At 38.1% G+C, this 17,305-nt stretch overlaps 1 protein-coding gene across 2 annotated transcripts in view; it reads left to right on the forward strand.

Moving 5' to 3' along the window:
- Positions 1–17,305, forward strand: part of alox5.S (arachidonate 5-lipoxygenase S homeolog) — a 47,157-nt gene that overhangs the window by 13,550 nt on the left and 16,302 nt on the right. For both annotated transcript variants that reach the window (XM_041571086.1, XM_041571085.1), the window contains exons 2-6: positions 1,350–1,548; positions 9,156–9,237; positions 10,428–10,550; positions 15,563–15,669; positions 16,707–16,879. In XM_041571086.1, coding sequence (XP_041427020.1) covers positions 1,350–1,548; positions 9,156–9,237; positions 10,428–10,550; positions 15,563–15,669; positions 16,707–16,879 — 684 coding nt within the window. The remainder of the gene's footprint in view (positions 1–1,349; positions 1,549–9,155; positions 9,238–10,427; positions 10,551–15,562; positions 15,670–16,706; positions 16,880–17,305) is intronic.

Consider the following 17,305-nt stretch of genomic DNA (forward strand, 5'->3'; position numbering starts at 1 on the left):
GAGTCATGGAACTCCTCTGTGGCTTATAATATTCTTATATTTTACTATAGGGATACTTTATTCACTATATACGCAGCATGTGTATCCTAGCTATAAATGAAGCTACAGATTGAAGCACTGACTTCTGTTCTAGACTTCAATTTCTGTCGGCAGCACATGCTATCTTTTTCAGTCCTGGTTTTTGCTGGAGCTGCTCATTTTCCATCTTACAGTGGTGTCATGTGTATTTATTTGGGGTTAAATGGCTGGGGAATGACACAACTGAAGAGGCTCAATTTGCCAATCATCAGTCCAGTAACGCTTCCGTTTATTTCCATGTTGCTTTCAGTTTACTTCTCTTTTTTTTGCTGTCGAGCTTGAGAGCAGGAGGTCTACAAATGCATAAAAAAATATATATATATATAATATATATATCTATAACATTAAATAAACCCAATAGGCTGGTTTTGCTTCCAATAAGGATTAATTATATCTTAGTTTGGATCAAGTACAAGCTACTGTTTTATTATTACAGAGAAAAAGAAAATAATTGAAAAAAAATCTGGATTTATTTATTATAATGGAGTCTATGGGAAACAGTCTTTCCGTATTTCAGAGCATTCTGTATAATGGGTTTCCGGATAATGGATCCCATACCTGTACTGTATTTATAAAGACTATAATATCAGGTATGCGAAATAACCTTTTTGTTTATCAGTTTAACTTGCTCTATTTTAGCAAAACCCCAAGAGCATATCTACCATATAGGCACCAATGCCTAGAGCAGCAGCTTTAGTAGGGCAGCCCAAGGGTGTCTATATGATAAATAGAAAAATAGAGGTAAAAAAAAGTTCCCCCAGCCTACCAACAGATACTTTTGCTTGATCCAGAAGCAGAGCTGAGAGGTGAAGTACAGAGGTCAGCACAGACAGGTGACAGGCCTCTGCACATGCCCCAATCAAGGGAGAAGGGGGTAGGCTGAGGTTCAGTGCTTATTGTAGGATTGAACCTAAATACAACCCTGCTAAAGCCATGTGTAACAGGGACTCTAATTCTCTGCTTCGTGCTCTTGTCATAACCAAATTATGATGTCAGTAGGTTACATTAGCTTTCACACCTAGAAGAAGCTGTTCTGAGACTTCCCATCTAAAACTGCTTTATAGTCTGAACCATATTCACAACCACAACCTGCCATTTTATTTATGCTTTAATGGAAATTTCCAATGTACTGTGTTAAAATAATATTCATGCATAGCACCAGATCTAGAAGTTTGGTTTTTACACTGACCACCTCGAATACTGAATACTTTTCAGTTACACTTCAATACATTTCTCACCTACCAATGATACTACCCTTAATTCCCTTTTAGATCGATTCCTATGATATAACAGAATCAGAAGACATTGGAGACATTCAGCTTTTAAAGCTGGAAAAACACAAATACTGGTACAAGGATGACTGGTACTGCCGACATATAACTGTCAAAACACCATCTGGAGATTATCTTGAGTTTCCGTGCTACAGGTGGATCACCAATGACAAGGAGGTAGTTCTTCGAGAAGGAAAAGGTTAGTGCCATGTAATGGATTAAAGTTGTGAAATGCCTCAACATTTATTGCCTTGGTTTACTCAGAAACTTGTTTAATGTTTTATATATGCTGCATAAAGTGTATGTTGCTTTATTATTCATAGTTATTTCTTTCTGTCAGCTGGTTAGGGTGTGAGCAGGACTTTCCCAGAAAGTCTTGGGTGTGAGAAGCATGATATAGAGAATAAAGAGGAGGCACTGAGAGTCATGTTGCTTGACTGCTTAATCAGAAGGGTGAAAAGTTCCAAGAGGGAAAAGTGTAAGATGTAGCACTGGAAAGGTGCCAGCAACCCTCCATCGCCATTACAGTCCAATATCACGTTCTTGCTGTAATAAGATCAAGCTGGGTTGATAAATGAAATTGAAATGTAGGCTAGCTCACTACTGCAAAGACATTTTAGCACCACAAGCTTCTGCAAAGTGTATTGCTGTAGGGGGCTGCACACTTGGATTTTGCTATGGCAGGATGCTGAGCCACACTTCAAACACAGAACTGTTCCTTGGTAAGTGAAGTAGCTGAGCCACAGTTATGTATTCTCAGCCTTTGGCCTGTGCTCAGAGGGAAAAACACACTCTAGCAAAACTAAACTGTATCAATACAGAAGGGCATGTCAACATGCACACCGCTACTCAATGCTGTGCGTTTGAAAGTAACCTGTACTTGCAGGGGTGTAGCTTCAGAGGAAGTTGCAGGTAGGGCCAGGAGGTATAGGGACCCCATGAGGCCATAATTCATATAACATTTCAATAAATACTGGTAAAATAGATCAACCTCTAGACATTTTGTGGGCCTGAAAAATAATTTGCCATGGGGCCCACAAATATCTAGTTACGCCACTGCGTACTTGCCTACCCAAGAACCTTGCTGGCCCTCCAATGTGAATACAGGGAAGGCTAAGACTGTTTCCAATGTTTGCAACCAGTTAAGTGGGGTCAAGGCCTGCTAGCTACACTATTGTAGAGAAGGGGTTGGTGATAAAAGTAAAATGAACAAAAGGCTTCGTCTATAGATAATAAAAAAAAACCCTCCTCCCCAGCCACTCTCTCTGACTGGTGAGGAAGGGGGAAGCAAGTCAGGCAGAAGTGGGAGGAGGTGGGGCAGGATGTGGGTGGGGCAGAGGTGAGGCGGGACGTGGGCGGGAGGATGGGGATCAGAGTGCGCTGGGCCCCTCTGAAGATTTTATTGCAGGGGGGACCTTACACTACTGGTTAGAGAAAAATCACTAAGAAATATTTGTGCTATCAAATCTTCACTGATGAATGTTCCTTTGCTGAGACGAAATGACGTATTTTGATAAATACGCGCATTCGTCACAAAATAATGTCAGGCGTAGTTGTACAAAGTATGACAAAGATTTCTGAGGCAAAAATTTGCATGCAAGTAAATCTGCCCCATTGTGTGAAGTGATATATTGCCATTTATATTCTTAGAAAGGAGTAATACCACAGGTATTTTTTACTTGATGTTATCCTTGTGCTATCAGTCAGTTTGCATGAGTTGCCAGACTTATGTAAATAGTTCCTATGGAACAAGTACGTGTAACAATGGACTAACCCTTCTCTGCAGATCAATGGACCTTATGTCCCTTATAAATAAACTTCACTAGATGCAAATGACATGATATCAAACAAGATATCAGCCATTTCCCCTTCTTTTTCACAGCTTTTATAAACGAAACAAACATTATGGCATTATTTTAGGCTCATTATAATCAATGTAAACTTCATGTTTCATCATTTATCACCCTCTCATTGCCCCATCCTTAAATTCCTGTGGTGTCCAATAAAAAGGGCAATAATTTGGGAGTTTTAACCTTGAATAGACCAGGCATGACGTAGTTGGCCAGGCTACACATATTGCAATATATGGACACGCAATCTCTGCTTTGAGTTCAGAGAACCTCTTTTCTTTGTATGTGTGTGGGTATGTGTATATCTATATATATCTATATATACAGTACATACACTTATATACATATATTTCAGGTATCACCCTTCTTTAATCTTTGGTTCAGTTCAGTTACCATAACACAAAAAAGACCAGCAACACTGCCATTTTTGTTTGTGTGTTTAGAAAAATATTTACAGCCGATGTAAATACATAAACCATAGTAGTGTTTCTGAAGTAAATACAGTAAGTGAATTAACGATCGTTTGCCTGAGCGAAATTTCACCTGGCGTAAACAGCACAAACGTTCTCCAGCACCGTGGTTTTTCACTAGTGACGTGTTTTACTCGCCTTTTAGTAAATTGGAGCTCTCATTGTGAATTGTCATTTTGGCAAATTTTCACAAAAAAAACACAATTCACCTTTTAGTAAATGTGCCCCATTGTCAGACAAGCTTAAGCTGCAAACCACTGTTGGTATTCTTTCTAGCATCTAGATAAAAATGATTGAGAGTGGTGATTTACATATGCTGCAAATAGGGCTGGATGCTGCACCAAATCCTGGATTTAGTGCAGGCCTAACTTAGTATGATGTAGAGTAGACAAAACTATTTTGGGACATTATACATCTGCTTTCCCTGTGGAGATGAAAGATAAGCAAGCCAAGATCATATTAATGGAGCTAGATTGATGCTTATAGATGTGTATTTTGATATACTGGCCTAGAGCATGGCATGTACTGAGTGTTGTGTATTATACTGTAGTATGTGCAAAACGTAACAAAACGTGCACACACAAAAACACACTACAATTCAATGGGTCTTCATTGCAATAATAAAATTAGGGACCATAAAATATGCAACCGCATCTAAAGAAATACAGAATCACCAAGGTTCTTATCTTGCCTCTTGAAAAATCACACGTCACAATGTATATGGATTATGAAATAAATGTTGCATGAATAAAAAAAAGAAAAGAAATAGAAGCTGCTCAGCAAGTGATGATCCTTATTTGTATAAACTAGATACACTATTGCAGTAGGGTAAATACATAGCGCTGGGCCCTCTTGCATCCCCAACTTCCCACAAACTCTCAGCTGCTGGGAAATTTGGATTTCTATAATATAGAGCAGGGCTGTCCAACTGGTGGCTGCATGCAACCCCCCCCTGAAATGAAAGTATCTCTACTGTGTCTGCTTTCCATGTGTAAAATTTAAAGGGTATAACTACAGAGATTAACTGGCCATGCAGTGTTTAAACCTCAAATGAAGACTGTAATCCCCTGTATTGTTCACACATGTAATCCCCCTGCATTGTTCACACTTGTAACACATCTATTGTTAATACCCCATAGCCCTGCACTGGTCACACCTGAGACCCAGACTGAAACTGCCCACATTGTTCACCTGTTCACACTCCTACAAACTGTTGGAGGGGCATCAGTGCTGTGTCACTGTATGCAGTACATCTTGGAGTGGTCCAAATAGGTTTCCTTGACTCCTGCTCTGTTCTGCCCTATGCTCCCTTTGTGTGCCATACTCTGCCTGCTCTATGCTCCCTGTGTGTGCCATACTCTGCCTGCTCTGTGCTCCCGGTATGTGCCATATCATGCCTGCTATATGCTCTCTGTGTGTGCCATACTATGCCTGCCTAGGGTTTTTACCTGACCGGTATGTTACCGGCTTGGCTGGTAAAATGATGGTTGATCTCAATGTTATTAATAGGGAAAAAAGATAAATATACAGGAAGGCCGGTATTGTTTTCCAGAAAAGGTGGCAACCCTATGCCTGCCCTATTCTTCTTGGGTGTGCCATACTCTGCCTGTGTGAGCCATACTCTGCCTTCCCTATGCTCCATGTGTGTGTCATACTCTGCCTTCCCTATGCTCCATGTGTGTGCCCTGCTCTGCCTGTGGAACATAAGTCTGGTATTTGTTCTGGGGGTTTGTTAGCATTTGAAAATTATTGTTAAGGGTCCCTAAGGTGTTTAATTATGTGGTGGGGGTGCTGTTTTTATCCACAGGGGAGGAGGAGGCATATTGATTTAAGGCTATGCCTTAATATGACTTAACTTTTTTCACATATGAGTGATGAGTGATAGCCCTGCAATGAGCACCAACTATTTGTTTTTTTGGTGTGCTACCACCATTAATGTGAACATCGTCTTGTGTTAACATGGGGTGGTTTAAAACAGGGAGTGGTCAACACTGGCTTCCATTATCGGCCCTCCACCATGTAGGCCAGAAAAATTCCAGCCCTCAGGACCACAGATGTTGGACAGCACTGATATAGAGGATGCAAACCCTTGTCTGGGCCTCCAGTCCCACAGGCCCCTGCCAAGACTGCTGCTTCTGTTTCCCCTATAGTTATACCACTGCACTATTGGGTTTCAACAGGGCTGGACTGGCCCACCGGGGCACCAATGAAAAACCTGGTTTTGTTGGGTCCCACTGGTTGTGGCACATTGGCATGCTGTATGGTGCAAGGGGGGGGCAATATGAGATTGAATCATCTGCATTAATCTTCACACTGGTAGCAATGTTAATTATTGTAAAGGGGCTTTGATGTGGTGTGCCTGATCGGTGGGTCCTTCTTAACTCAGAAATTATAGTCAGAATTATACCATGGAGATTATTTGCAATACACAAAAGACTATTGACGTACTAAGATAAATTGAGATCTGTTATCATATTTACACTTTCCACAGTAATGTTAATCAGAAGCCAGCTCATGTAACAACACATCACACAGCACGTAGTGCATTTAACAAGGTTATCTAGGGTTCTTTCACCATTGGCTTTCTCTAAAAAAGGCTGTTGTGACAAAACATGTGCAGTATTGATCTGTGTCCTAATTCCTAACACATTTCATTTGTGTGCAGACATCCAGGTTTCTGAGCAATGTTTGCACCCAGGTGCTATTCATCATATAGGAGCTGAAGTGATCCACTGAGTTTTCCCCTAAATTTTTGTAGACATTAATTTTTAACCAATTATTATTATTGTAGTTAAAAGAACATCAGATTCCCAAAACTCTTTTGGTTTTGTAAACTTTGGAATTAAAATGTTGTTGCAAATCTTGGAAACAACTTGCAACAATTTGAAGTTGGTGTTTTTGGAGTTATTAACTCCATTTTGCTTGAGTAAAGTAAAGCAAAATTCACAAAGATGGAGTTAAACTGGTAAAATAGTATTACTCCAACTTTTTTACATAAAAATGTAATTTCTGGGGTAGAGTGGAGAAAAATAAATATGTGGAGTTCATTTTTTCTTCCACACCAACCTAGGTTACAAATTACATGGGCCATGGAAGATCATCGCATTAGGGGATGCAGTGTACAAAAAACGTATTAAAAGTTTTGAACTGGGGATTAGCTTTACATCTCTGGCTCCTTCTCCAATGTTGTTATGTTAAAGGGGTGGTTCAGCTTTAAGTTAACTTTTAATGGCCAATTCTACGGAACTTTTCAATTGGTCTTCGTTATGTAGTTTTTTAATTATTTGCCTTCTTATTCTGATTTTTTCCAGCTTTCAAATGGGGGTCACTGAACCCATCTAAAAAACAAATGCTCTGTAAGGCTACACATTTATTGTTATTGCTACTTTCTACTACTACGCTTTCTATTCAGGCCCTCTCCTATTCATATGCCAGTCTTTTATTTAAATCAATGCATGGTTGCTAGGGTAATTTGTCCCCAAGCAACCAGATTGCTGAAATTGCAAACTGTAGAGCTGCTAAATAAAAGCTAAATAACTCAAAAACCACAAATAGTAAACAAATAAAAAAACAATTGTAAATTGTCTCGAAATATCATTCTCTACACCATACTAAAAGTAAATTTTAAGGTTATCCATCCCTTTAACAGAAACTTTAAAAGACATGATCCTAGGCGGTTGTTTGCAGTCAGTATACATTTAAAAAGTGACATATAAATGTCACAGTATGGGAAATGCTGTTGTCATATTTTGGGACTTTCTGGATAAAAGGATTCTATAATAGATCCCATACCTGCTACTACATTCTGATTGTTGACTATGAATTTTTTTTTAAAAAAGCATCTTTAGCTATAGGGGTAATTTATTAACAGTTGAATTTCTACTTTTTTCCATAAATTGTGGTTTTCCGGGTTTTCGAAATTTAATTTAATAAATTTAAATGACAATCATGGTTTAGAGTTAGTGAATTTAGTTTATTTCCTAAACCTCTAGAACGACTAATATTCGACCCTTAATAACTAAGCCTCCACGTAAGCCCAGATGAAGGTAGAGCTAAAGCATAATCTAGCCTAGTAGCTAGTAGTAGTAGTAGTAGTAGGGAAATTGGTAAATGAAATGTAAAATTTAATGAAATATTTCTGTCTTCAGAGAAGTCTTGGGACAAGTCTATGGCACAGTAAGGGGCAGATTTATCAAGGGTCGAATTTCGAAGTAAAAAATACTTCGAAATTTGACCATCGAATTAAAATACTTTGAATTCGAATATTGAAGTCGAAGTATTTTTCACCGAATTTGGCCATGGAACAGTCGAAGTAAAATTGTTTGATCGACCGATTAAATCGTTCGAATCGAATGATTCAAACTATTTTAGCGTACGATCGAATGATTTTACTCCGATATGTAAAGACTTGTGGTTGTAGAAGGTCCCTGCCGAAGTTGTAGCACTTCGGCAGGTAAAACTTGGTGAAGTATTGAAGTTGAAGTTTTTTTAAAGAGACAGTACTTCAATTATCGAATGGTCGAACTATTTTTTCTTTGAAACAAATTTGAAGTAAATTCGAAGTCGTAGTATCCTAACCGATGGTCGAAGTATCCAAAAAATTACTTTGAATTTCGAATTTATTTACTTCGAAAATTCCCTCGAATTAATTTCGACCCTTGATAAATCTGCCCCTTAATAAAGGTTTATTGAAATGTTAGTTGATAATTGCATAATCTGCCCTATAGTAAGGGGTATTCCTGCCACCCCTGATGAAAGATCAGGCTCGTGACTTCAGTTAAAGGAGAACTAAAGCTTAACTAGAAAAGTAGCTAGAAATGTTGTACATTATATTTTGGGCTTCTGTACCAGACCACAGCCCTTTAGCAGTAAAGATCTGTGTCTCCAAAGATGCCCCAGCAGCTCCGCATCTTTTTTTCTGCTGATTCACTGCACATGCTCTGTGCTGATGTCACTTACTGAGCTTAGGGGTCAACACAAAATATGCTGTATATATACAATATAAATGTCACTAAAAAAGGCTGATTAGTAATTAATAGAGATAATTACTACATGGCAGCACAGAAACCAGAGCAACTCGGATTAGAATTTAATAATCAGCCCTGTAGCATCATCTTAAATTACAGGCCAACCTCATTTTCTGCTTGATAATAAGTGACAACCCCTAAGCTTAGCTTCTCAACAGAGCTCACTGAGCATGTGAGTGTCGCCGACACTTTCAAAAATGGTGACCCCCCTGTGACAAGTTTGAAGTCCTCGATCATTGCTGCTATTGAGAAGCTGAAACTTTAGGCTGGTGCAATAAGTCCAGTATATAAAATATGGCATTTTTAGGCATATTCATTTTTAGGCTTTAGTTCTCCTTTAACGCCACACACTATGCCATGTGGGACAGTGCATATGGGCATACTCTAGAACAGCTAAACCAAGAGAAGTTGATGATGAAGTAACCTGAATAATCTCCATATAATTATGTTTTAATGCAGCAAAATTGTCTCGAGATGATGTTACTCAAGTCCTTAAGCAGCACAGACGAAAAGAACTGCAAGAAAGGCAAAAATTGTACAGGTACTTTAAGTTTTGTATTCCATAAATATCTCTATATGTAATAATATATTACATAAGGTTCTCTTTATGTAATAGTTCTCTTAATATGGTTATACTAGTAAAGATAAACTCTGGTATTGTTATTTTAGCTACCTGTATTAGCATGTATACTTTATATGTTATTATATGAATTAACATACAGTGAAAGCTCAATTTTCCATTCCCTTATTTAAATTTTTCCCTCATTCTGCTCCTCTTGTTTGCCTAAGATCACATGACAAGGCTTATACTGGCATACACTTTGAGATCCTCTGGTTTGGTAATGCCACTAAATGAGCAGATCTCTGCCAGAGTTGGACACCTACAGACTAGGCCCAGTTGGGTAATACAATCCTTGGCCTGGAAAACAAAAACCAAATCATAATATGGGCCTATGGAGACCAGTGGCGTAACTAGATGTTGCTGGGCCCCACAGCAAATTAATTTTAGGGCCCCCAACATATCCAGTGTTTGTCCTGTTTTACCAATATATGTTCAAATTGCTCATCAATGAGAGCCTCATGGGGCCCCTATACCTCCTGGGCCCCCCTGCAGCCGCAGGGTCTGCTTCCTCTGTAGTTACGCCCCTGATGGAGACCATATTTAGCTGGTATATAGCCAGATATCAAGCAAGCAGGCCATTGGGAGGCCTCCATACACAAGCCAGCTTTAGAATAGAGATGAGGAGGTCTATTTATTAAAGGTTGAAATTTAGTGGGTCTTTTAAACCATGATTAAACCAAAAACCTTTATAAGTCAAAATTTATTACAAATGGTCCAATAGGATCAGAGCAGCATCAATTGACTTCTATTACTTGTAGCAGTTTTGTATTGGAGTTTTTCGTGTTTTTTTACACAATTAAGCGTTTTAACTCGTGAAAAAATAAAAATCTGAATATTAGTAAATTGGCCCATCACCTTCTTGTTTAGAGTTTTCAATTATTACTATGTAGTTACATTTAATTTAGAAAACTGACCCATTGTAGGTGAAATAAAATGAAACTATAGAGCAGTATTGTACATAATATGTATGTTTCCACCCTTTCATTGTACCGTGCTTCATAATATGTTGGTGCTTTATAAACACATGGAGTAGTAATAATAATATTATATAATAATTATTTCATTAATGCCACATTTAATTTCTCAGCATTTTTGTTCCTTGCCTATAGGTGGAAAGAGTGGTATCCTGGTTTCCCCCTGAGCATTGATGCACATTCTCACAGTGACTTGCCACATGACATTCAATTTGACAGTGAAAAAGGAGTTGATTTCATCTTAAATTACACCAAAGCGTAAGTGAGAAAAATACAAACCTGATCTTTCCATGCAGTTGTGCTTTGTAAAGAAGTCTTATTATACTTTATTATTATTATTATTGTTATTATTACTATTATTATTATTATTATTTAAGCATCAATACAGTCTCCGAAAAGCTTTGCTGGATGGGAGAGGGTGAAGAATTAGAAACTTGTAATTAGAATGTCACAAACGCCCACATTACTGTCTGTGCAGATGATACATTTAGAATTAGGTTTGTCTGCTAATTTTAGCCTGTTAGACGATCATACATCAGACACAAAAAAAAGAAATCAACTTTGCGGATGTTTTGTAATACGGATATTATTAAACTTTCAGTTTGTGCAGGGTGTAGTCCATTATGTCACCCTACAAGATTTAGTGCTCTAAATTTTGCTCGAGTATATTTAAACCACTTTACTGATGCATATGAAAAGGCAACAACTTGTTAAAGGAACAGTAAAGTCAAAAAATTAAAGTGTTTTAAAGTAATAAAAATATAATGCAGCGTTGCCCTGACATGGTAAAATTGCTGTGTTTGCTTCAGAAACACTACTATTGTTTATATAAATAAGCTGCTGTGTAGCAATGGGGCAGCCATTCAAAGGAGAAAAAGCTCAGATTACATAGCAGATAAACTCTGTAGAACATAATCTATCTATCTGTTATCCATTAGTTAACCTGTGCCATATAGGGGCAAATTCACTAACCGGCAAAATTTCGCCAGCACTGGCCTCGCGCACATCGCAACACTGCGCCAGGCGTAAAATCGCCTTGACAGCGCTAATTCACGAAGATCCGAAGTTGCGCACAGGGTAACGAACAATGGCGAAGTTGCACTAGTGAAAATACGCCAGCAGTTCAAAGTTACGCTAGCGCTGGCTAATTTGCATACGGTGTGCAGTTAAAGTACAATGGACGTATATGTTGCAGCAAATACATTACACTACACAGGGCCAGGGAACCTTAATAAAATTATATAAAGTTGTTATATTGTCCTACACATGTGCCCACAGTTTAGTTTAGGTGCCATATGTTATGAAATGTAGAGGGGAAGGAGGGTACCCCAAAAAAAATTTAGATCTTTTTCAGCCTATCAGCCTGTAAAAAGGAAAAGACGCCAGTGTGTTTTGGGACTTAGAAAAATCTTCAACTTTTTTTTGAGGAACTCCTATCTACTCTATTGCACTTCGCCTGGTCTGAGGTGGTGAAGGCAAGTCTGGCGATAGAGGTAACGGTCAGTAAAATCAAAAACTTTGTGAATTTGCGTAGTAACGATCTTTCGCCAGAGCGAAAATTCGCCTTGCGTTAGAGTGCGAAGTTGTGCCAGAGTCTATCTCCAGCAACCATTAGTAAATCGGCAAAGTGCTGAAATGACGTCACTCTGGCGAATTTTTGCCAGCGTTAGCCACATTTCCCCCATAGTCTTTTTTGAATTTCCGCCATTGCTACTTAGCAGCTAGTTTATATGAACTATAGTAGTGTTTCTAAAAGCAAACAGATCAGTTTTACCAGTGCAGGGCAACATTTTCATTACTTTAAAACACTTCCATTTTTTGGTGTTACTGTTCCTTTATTAATGAATGTTTCTATGTTTCTGTATAAATTTGTTACCTGCTAAAGTGTATTTGTTGCTGATATACAGTGAGTAGACTGGCCAGCCACTGTTTTTTATTTTTGTAATATATTAAACATTAATGGACTTAACGTTATTGAGATGCAGGGCCGGAACTAGGGGTAGGCAGAGTAGGCACATGCCTAGGGCGCAAAGCTGGGAGGGCGTCAGGCACGTACCTCCTCTGTCGCCTACCCCAAGTCCAGTTCCCTTCTCTGCCCGACTCTGCATTTTTTCCTCGCTTCTTTGCTCTTCTGCGCATGCGCGCGAACTTCAATTCGTGCATGCGAATGCAAATTCGTGCATGCGCACACGAGTGCAAATTCGCACGCGAATTCACGCAGGTGCCGCGACTGACGGGCCTGCCTAGGGCGCCTGCCCAGCATGGCCCGGCACTGTTGAGATGCCTTTGTTTTTGGTCCTGGGTGTACAAAGATCAGTAAAGCATTTTAGGCCTTTTGCATCTTGCTGCCTATTGGTAAATAAACCCAAAAAAATCCCATGAACCTTATTAACCAGCATCCATTGCATCTTGTAAAAGGAAACTCAAGATTTTTTAAACTTTAAGCTCTTCAGGTTGGAGCCTCTTACAATATCTGTTTACAGTATCTGTTTTTTAATAGCTTTTTCTAAGTGTTCAGGATGTTGTTAGTCACATTCTTTAGAAAGCCATAACCACATAACCACATACAGGGGTGTAACTACAGAACAAGCAGACCCTGCGGCTGCAGGGGGGGGGCAGGAGATATAGGGGCCCCATGAGGCCCTAATTCATATACAATTTCAATAAATATTAGTAAAACGGGTCACTCTTTAGACATTTTGGGGGTCTGAAAAATAATTTGCTGTGGAGCCCAGTAATATCTTATTACACCACTGACCACATACATTCCTTCCTATTTTATTTGCTTACTTTTTCTCTGTACAATATATATATATCTATATATATATATATATATATCTATATATATATATATATATATATATATATATATATATATCTATATATATATCTATATATATATATATATATATATATATATAGATATATATATAGATATATATATATATATATATATATATATATATATTGTGGAGGATTGCTCATAGCAGCAGGTAGGGGTCTGGCAAAACATTTGCACAGATTAGACAGGAGGCTGGCAACAAAAGTCTGCCTGTGGTTTATTTTCACAGTGCACAAAATAAACAGGCACAACTTCCATGCTGAAGAAGAAAATAATAAAGCAAAGAAACTAAACACAAAACAGAAGTCCTCTCTGCCGTTACAAGGCAATCTTTCTCTGGAGTCCCAGTGTGAGAGACAGTTTGTTTCAAAATACAGACTTTCCTCACAGCTTCTCCAAGCTGACTAAACTTCTCATCACTCCCAGGCTCCCCCTAAATGTTCCATCTGCTGATTAATTGGCCAGAGTACTCTCTAACTGTGCTCCATTAATAGGAGTCAATACCTCAGCCTGGGTGCTACATATCTGCCATCATACACAAACTTCTCACTGGGACAATCCATTTTGTCATATAATATGTTTTATATACATGCATATATCTACAATACAAATAATCTGTGAATATCCTGAAAATTATATCCTTATAAATGGTGCTTAGTTAGTGCATCAGTTAGAATTGCTCTCTGCACTAGCAGAGCCGAATTTCTGGGTTAAATCAGAATTAACCTTGCTCCACCATTAGTTTTCCGATGGTGGATAAAATGCCTCGTTTGCCATTAGCACTATGTTATTCATAATGCGCACAAATAATTTCACACTGCAGATGAACTTGAGCTCCCTACAACAAATACCAATAATAACCTATAATCCATATTTCTGCGTTCATTAGTAAAGGCAATGGGAGACTGGTCTTTCTGTCCTCGTAGACCGAACACGAGTTGTGGTGTTTATACAAATGGCCTGTAGGTGTCACTTTACACAATAGTTATACTGTGTAATTAGTACTTTCTATGCAGCTTAAGGTGTTAGAGTGAAGCTACTGTTGAAGAGTAATGGCTGCATGAATCTGCTAATAAAGCACTGTTATACTCTACTCATCCTCGGCTACCAAAACACAACAAGAGTCTGTTAATTAATCTTATGATTAATTGCAAGCTGTTTAAGCTTATTCCAATATGAGGTGTCACCAAGAGGCTTATTTGGATCGATTAGATCGATATTTAGTGGTTTTAGAGGTTTTTGAAACCGCAACTAAACTCACAAACTCTAAAACCTTGATTGACACTGAATAATTAAAAAATTCGAACAGAAAAAGTAAAAACAGAAAAATGCGCTGAACAATGCTCTTTAAAATACGAATACCTTGAAAACCTCTAAAAATTTGAGTTTTTCAGACCATTCTTAGCGATAAAAAAATCTGAAAACTCTTTAAATGTTAGAATGGATTAAAAGTGGTCCAATAAGATAACACAGCTCCCATTGACTTCTATAGCACCTCGACAACTTTTACTTGGCAACGTTTTGCATTAGAGGCTTTCGTGGATTTTATACTTAAGAAATCACGAATTTTTTGGGCTTTTCAAAAATAAAGGGAAACTACATACTTTTTTCAAAATGTTTGGTGGAAAAAATGACAATGCAGTTGTTAGAAAACGAGCCCCAAAGTGTGTAGAAGGTAAAAACATACTGGACCAGGTTTAATAATAAAGATATGTCAAGTTAAATAAATTGTAAAGTTCAATGCTGCTTCATAAATAACTCTTAGCTGCAAAATTCAAGAATTTTCTACTATTATTTCATATTATTATTCCTTTTATTTGCAAACTACAAGTTCAGCTCATGTATACACCATATATCTAAAGAGGTATTTTGGATACAGATATGGGATCCATTATCTGGAAACCCTTTATCCAGAAAACTTTGACAGTCTTAACCACAGGCTCCATTTTAATCAAATAAATCATATTTTCCAAAATGATTTCCTTTTTCTTTGTAATAATAAAACAGTACCTTGTACTTGTTCCCAATACAGATAGAATTAATCCTTATTGGATGCAAAACTTGGGTTTATTTATTGTAATTGATTTTTTATTACACTTAGGGATCCAAATTATGGAAACATTCCGTATTCAGAAGACCCCAGGTCCCAAGCATTCTGGATAACAGGCTCCATACCTGTATTACCATCTTATCAATGCCTTCTGAACTAGTAATAACAAAACTACTGAAATGCATGTTTAAGCTACATCCAAAAGCCATCTTTTGCCTCCCTTCATTCCTAATGAAACTAGAATATTAGACATTGATGGTCAAAATATCATTTGACAAATTTACTAACTTTATGTGTTGCTTTGACCTAAATCATTTTATATTTTAACATAACATGTAAAAGCCCTGAAGATGAACTACGGATAATTTTGCCTTGCAGGATGGAAAACCTCTTTGTTAACAGCTTCATGCACATGTTCCAGTCGTCATGGAATGACTTTGCTGACTTTGAGAAGATCTTTGTTAGAATCAGCAATACAATTTCAGGTTGTTTTCAGTAAAATAAAAATTAATTTTGATGTGTTTGTCTACAAGTGCCAGTGTCAGTATTTGAGTGTCTGCTGTGTGTGTTTGTCTGTTTGTGCACCTGTGTGTTTATTGCTTTATTCTACCTTGCCAAATGAGTGCACCTATGTCCAATTTGCTCACCCAATGGGCCAAGTTGGGTTGATTTGATTGCTCGGGCCACCGGCCAAAAATCAAATCATATGGTGGGACTATAGAAACCCAATAGTCTGATGAATTCTGCCTAAGCAGGCCAAAATGAGGGCCCCATAAACCAGCCATTAAGTGCTAACTCAGTCTGGAGTGTCAACAGTACTCATCAACCTATGTATGGCCACATTTAAACTTCGGGATGGAGTTCCTTATAGGGATCATAGGGTTACCACTAGGGATGCACTGAATCCACTATTTTGGATTCGGCCGAACCCCTGAGTCCTTCGCAAAAGATTGGCCGAATACCGAACCGAATACTAATTTGCATATGCAAATTAGGGGTGGGAAGGGGAAAACATTTTGTACTTCCTTGTTTTGTGAAAAAAAGTCACGTGATTTCCCTCCTTGCCCCCAATTTGCATATGCAAATTAGGATTCGGTTTGGCCGGGTAGAAGGATTCAGCCAAATCCTGTTGAAAAAGGCCGAATCCTGGATTTGTTGCATCACTAGTTACCACCCAGCTAGTAACCAGCCAAGGCCTGGACCAGTATTACAAATATATCTGCAATGTAGTTACTCGAAAATGTGTAATACCCTTAAATTAAGACCAGGGCTCACTTGCTTAAGCCCTCAATCTACCTCAATCTTACATTTTTCTCTTCCCCAATCTCTCTGTAATCTAACTTTGATCCTCCATCAAGTCACGGCTTGGCCAATTTCATCATAGTCCCTTAAAATTATGTCCTGCTCCATTTACATGATAGCCCGATCCACTTTCAATGCCACCCCATCTCACCCTAAACCCCCAGGATATTTCTTAATCTTTAAGAAGTTTAAAAAATTAAATTGTCATTTTCTTTGACAGAATATGTGATGCAACATTGGAAGGAAGATTTTATGTTTGGATACCAGTTTCTGAATGGCTGCAACCCTGTGATGATTACAAAATGCAAAAAAATCCCTGCTAATTTCCCTGTTACAAATGAAATGGTAGAATGCAGCCTGGAACGGAATCTGACTTTAGAGCAAGAAATTGAGGTATATATCTATGTCTATGCAAAATGTAAGAATGTTTTTTCTATAGGAATACTCAAATAAAAGCATTATACAAAGAAATGTACATTGTGGGGCACATTTACTAAGCTCGAGTTGTGGGGCACATTTACTAAGCTCGAGTGAAGGATTAGAATAAAAAATACTTTGAATTTCGAAGTATTTTTTTGGCTACTTCGAGCATCGAATTGGCTACTTCGACCTTCGACTACGACTTTGACTTTAAATCGAACGATTGGACTAAAAATCGTTTGACTATTTGTACATTCGTTAGTTGAAGTACTGTCTCTTTAAAAAAAAAATTCGACCACCTACTTCGCCACCTAATACCTACCAAGCATCAATGTTAGCCTATGGGGAAGGTCCCCACAGGCTTTCCTAGCAATTTCTCATCGAAGGAAAATCGTTCGA

The sequence above is a fragment of the Xenopus laevis genome, chromosome 7S, assembly GCF_017654675.1.
Source record: "Xenopus laevis strain J_2021 chromosome 7S, Xenopus_laevis_v10.1, whole genome shotgun sequence".
Classification (NCBI taxonomy): Eukaryota; Metazoa; Chordata; class Amphibia; order Anura; family Pipidae; genus Xenopus; species Xenopus laevis.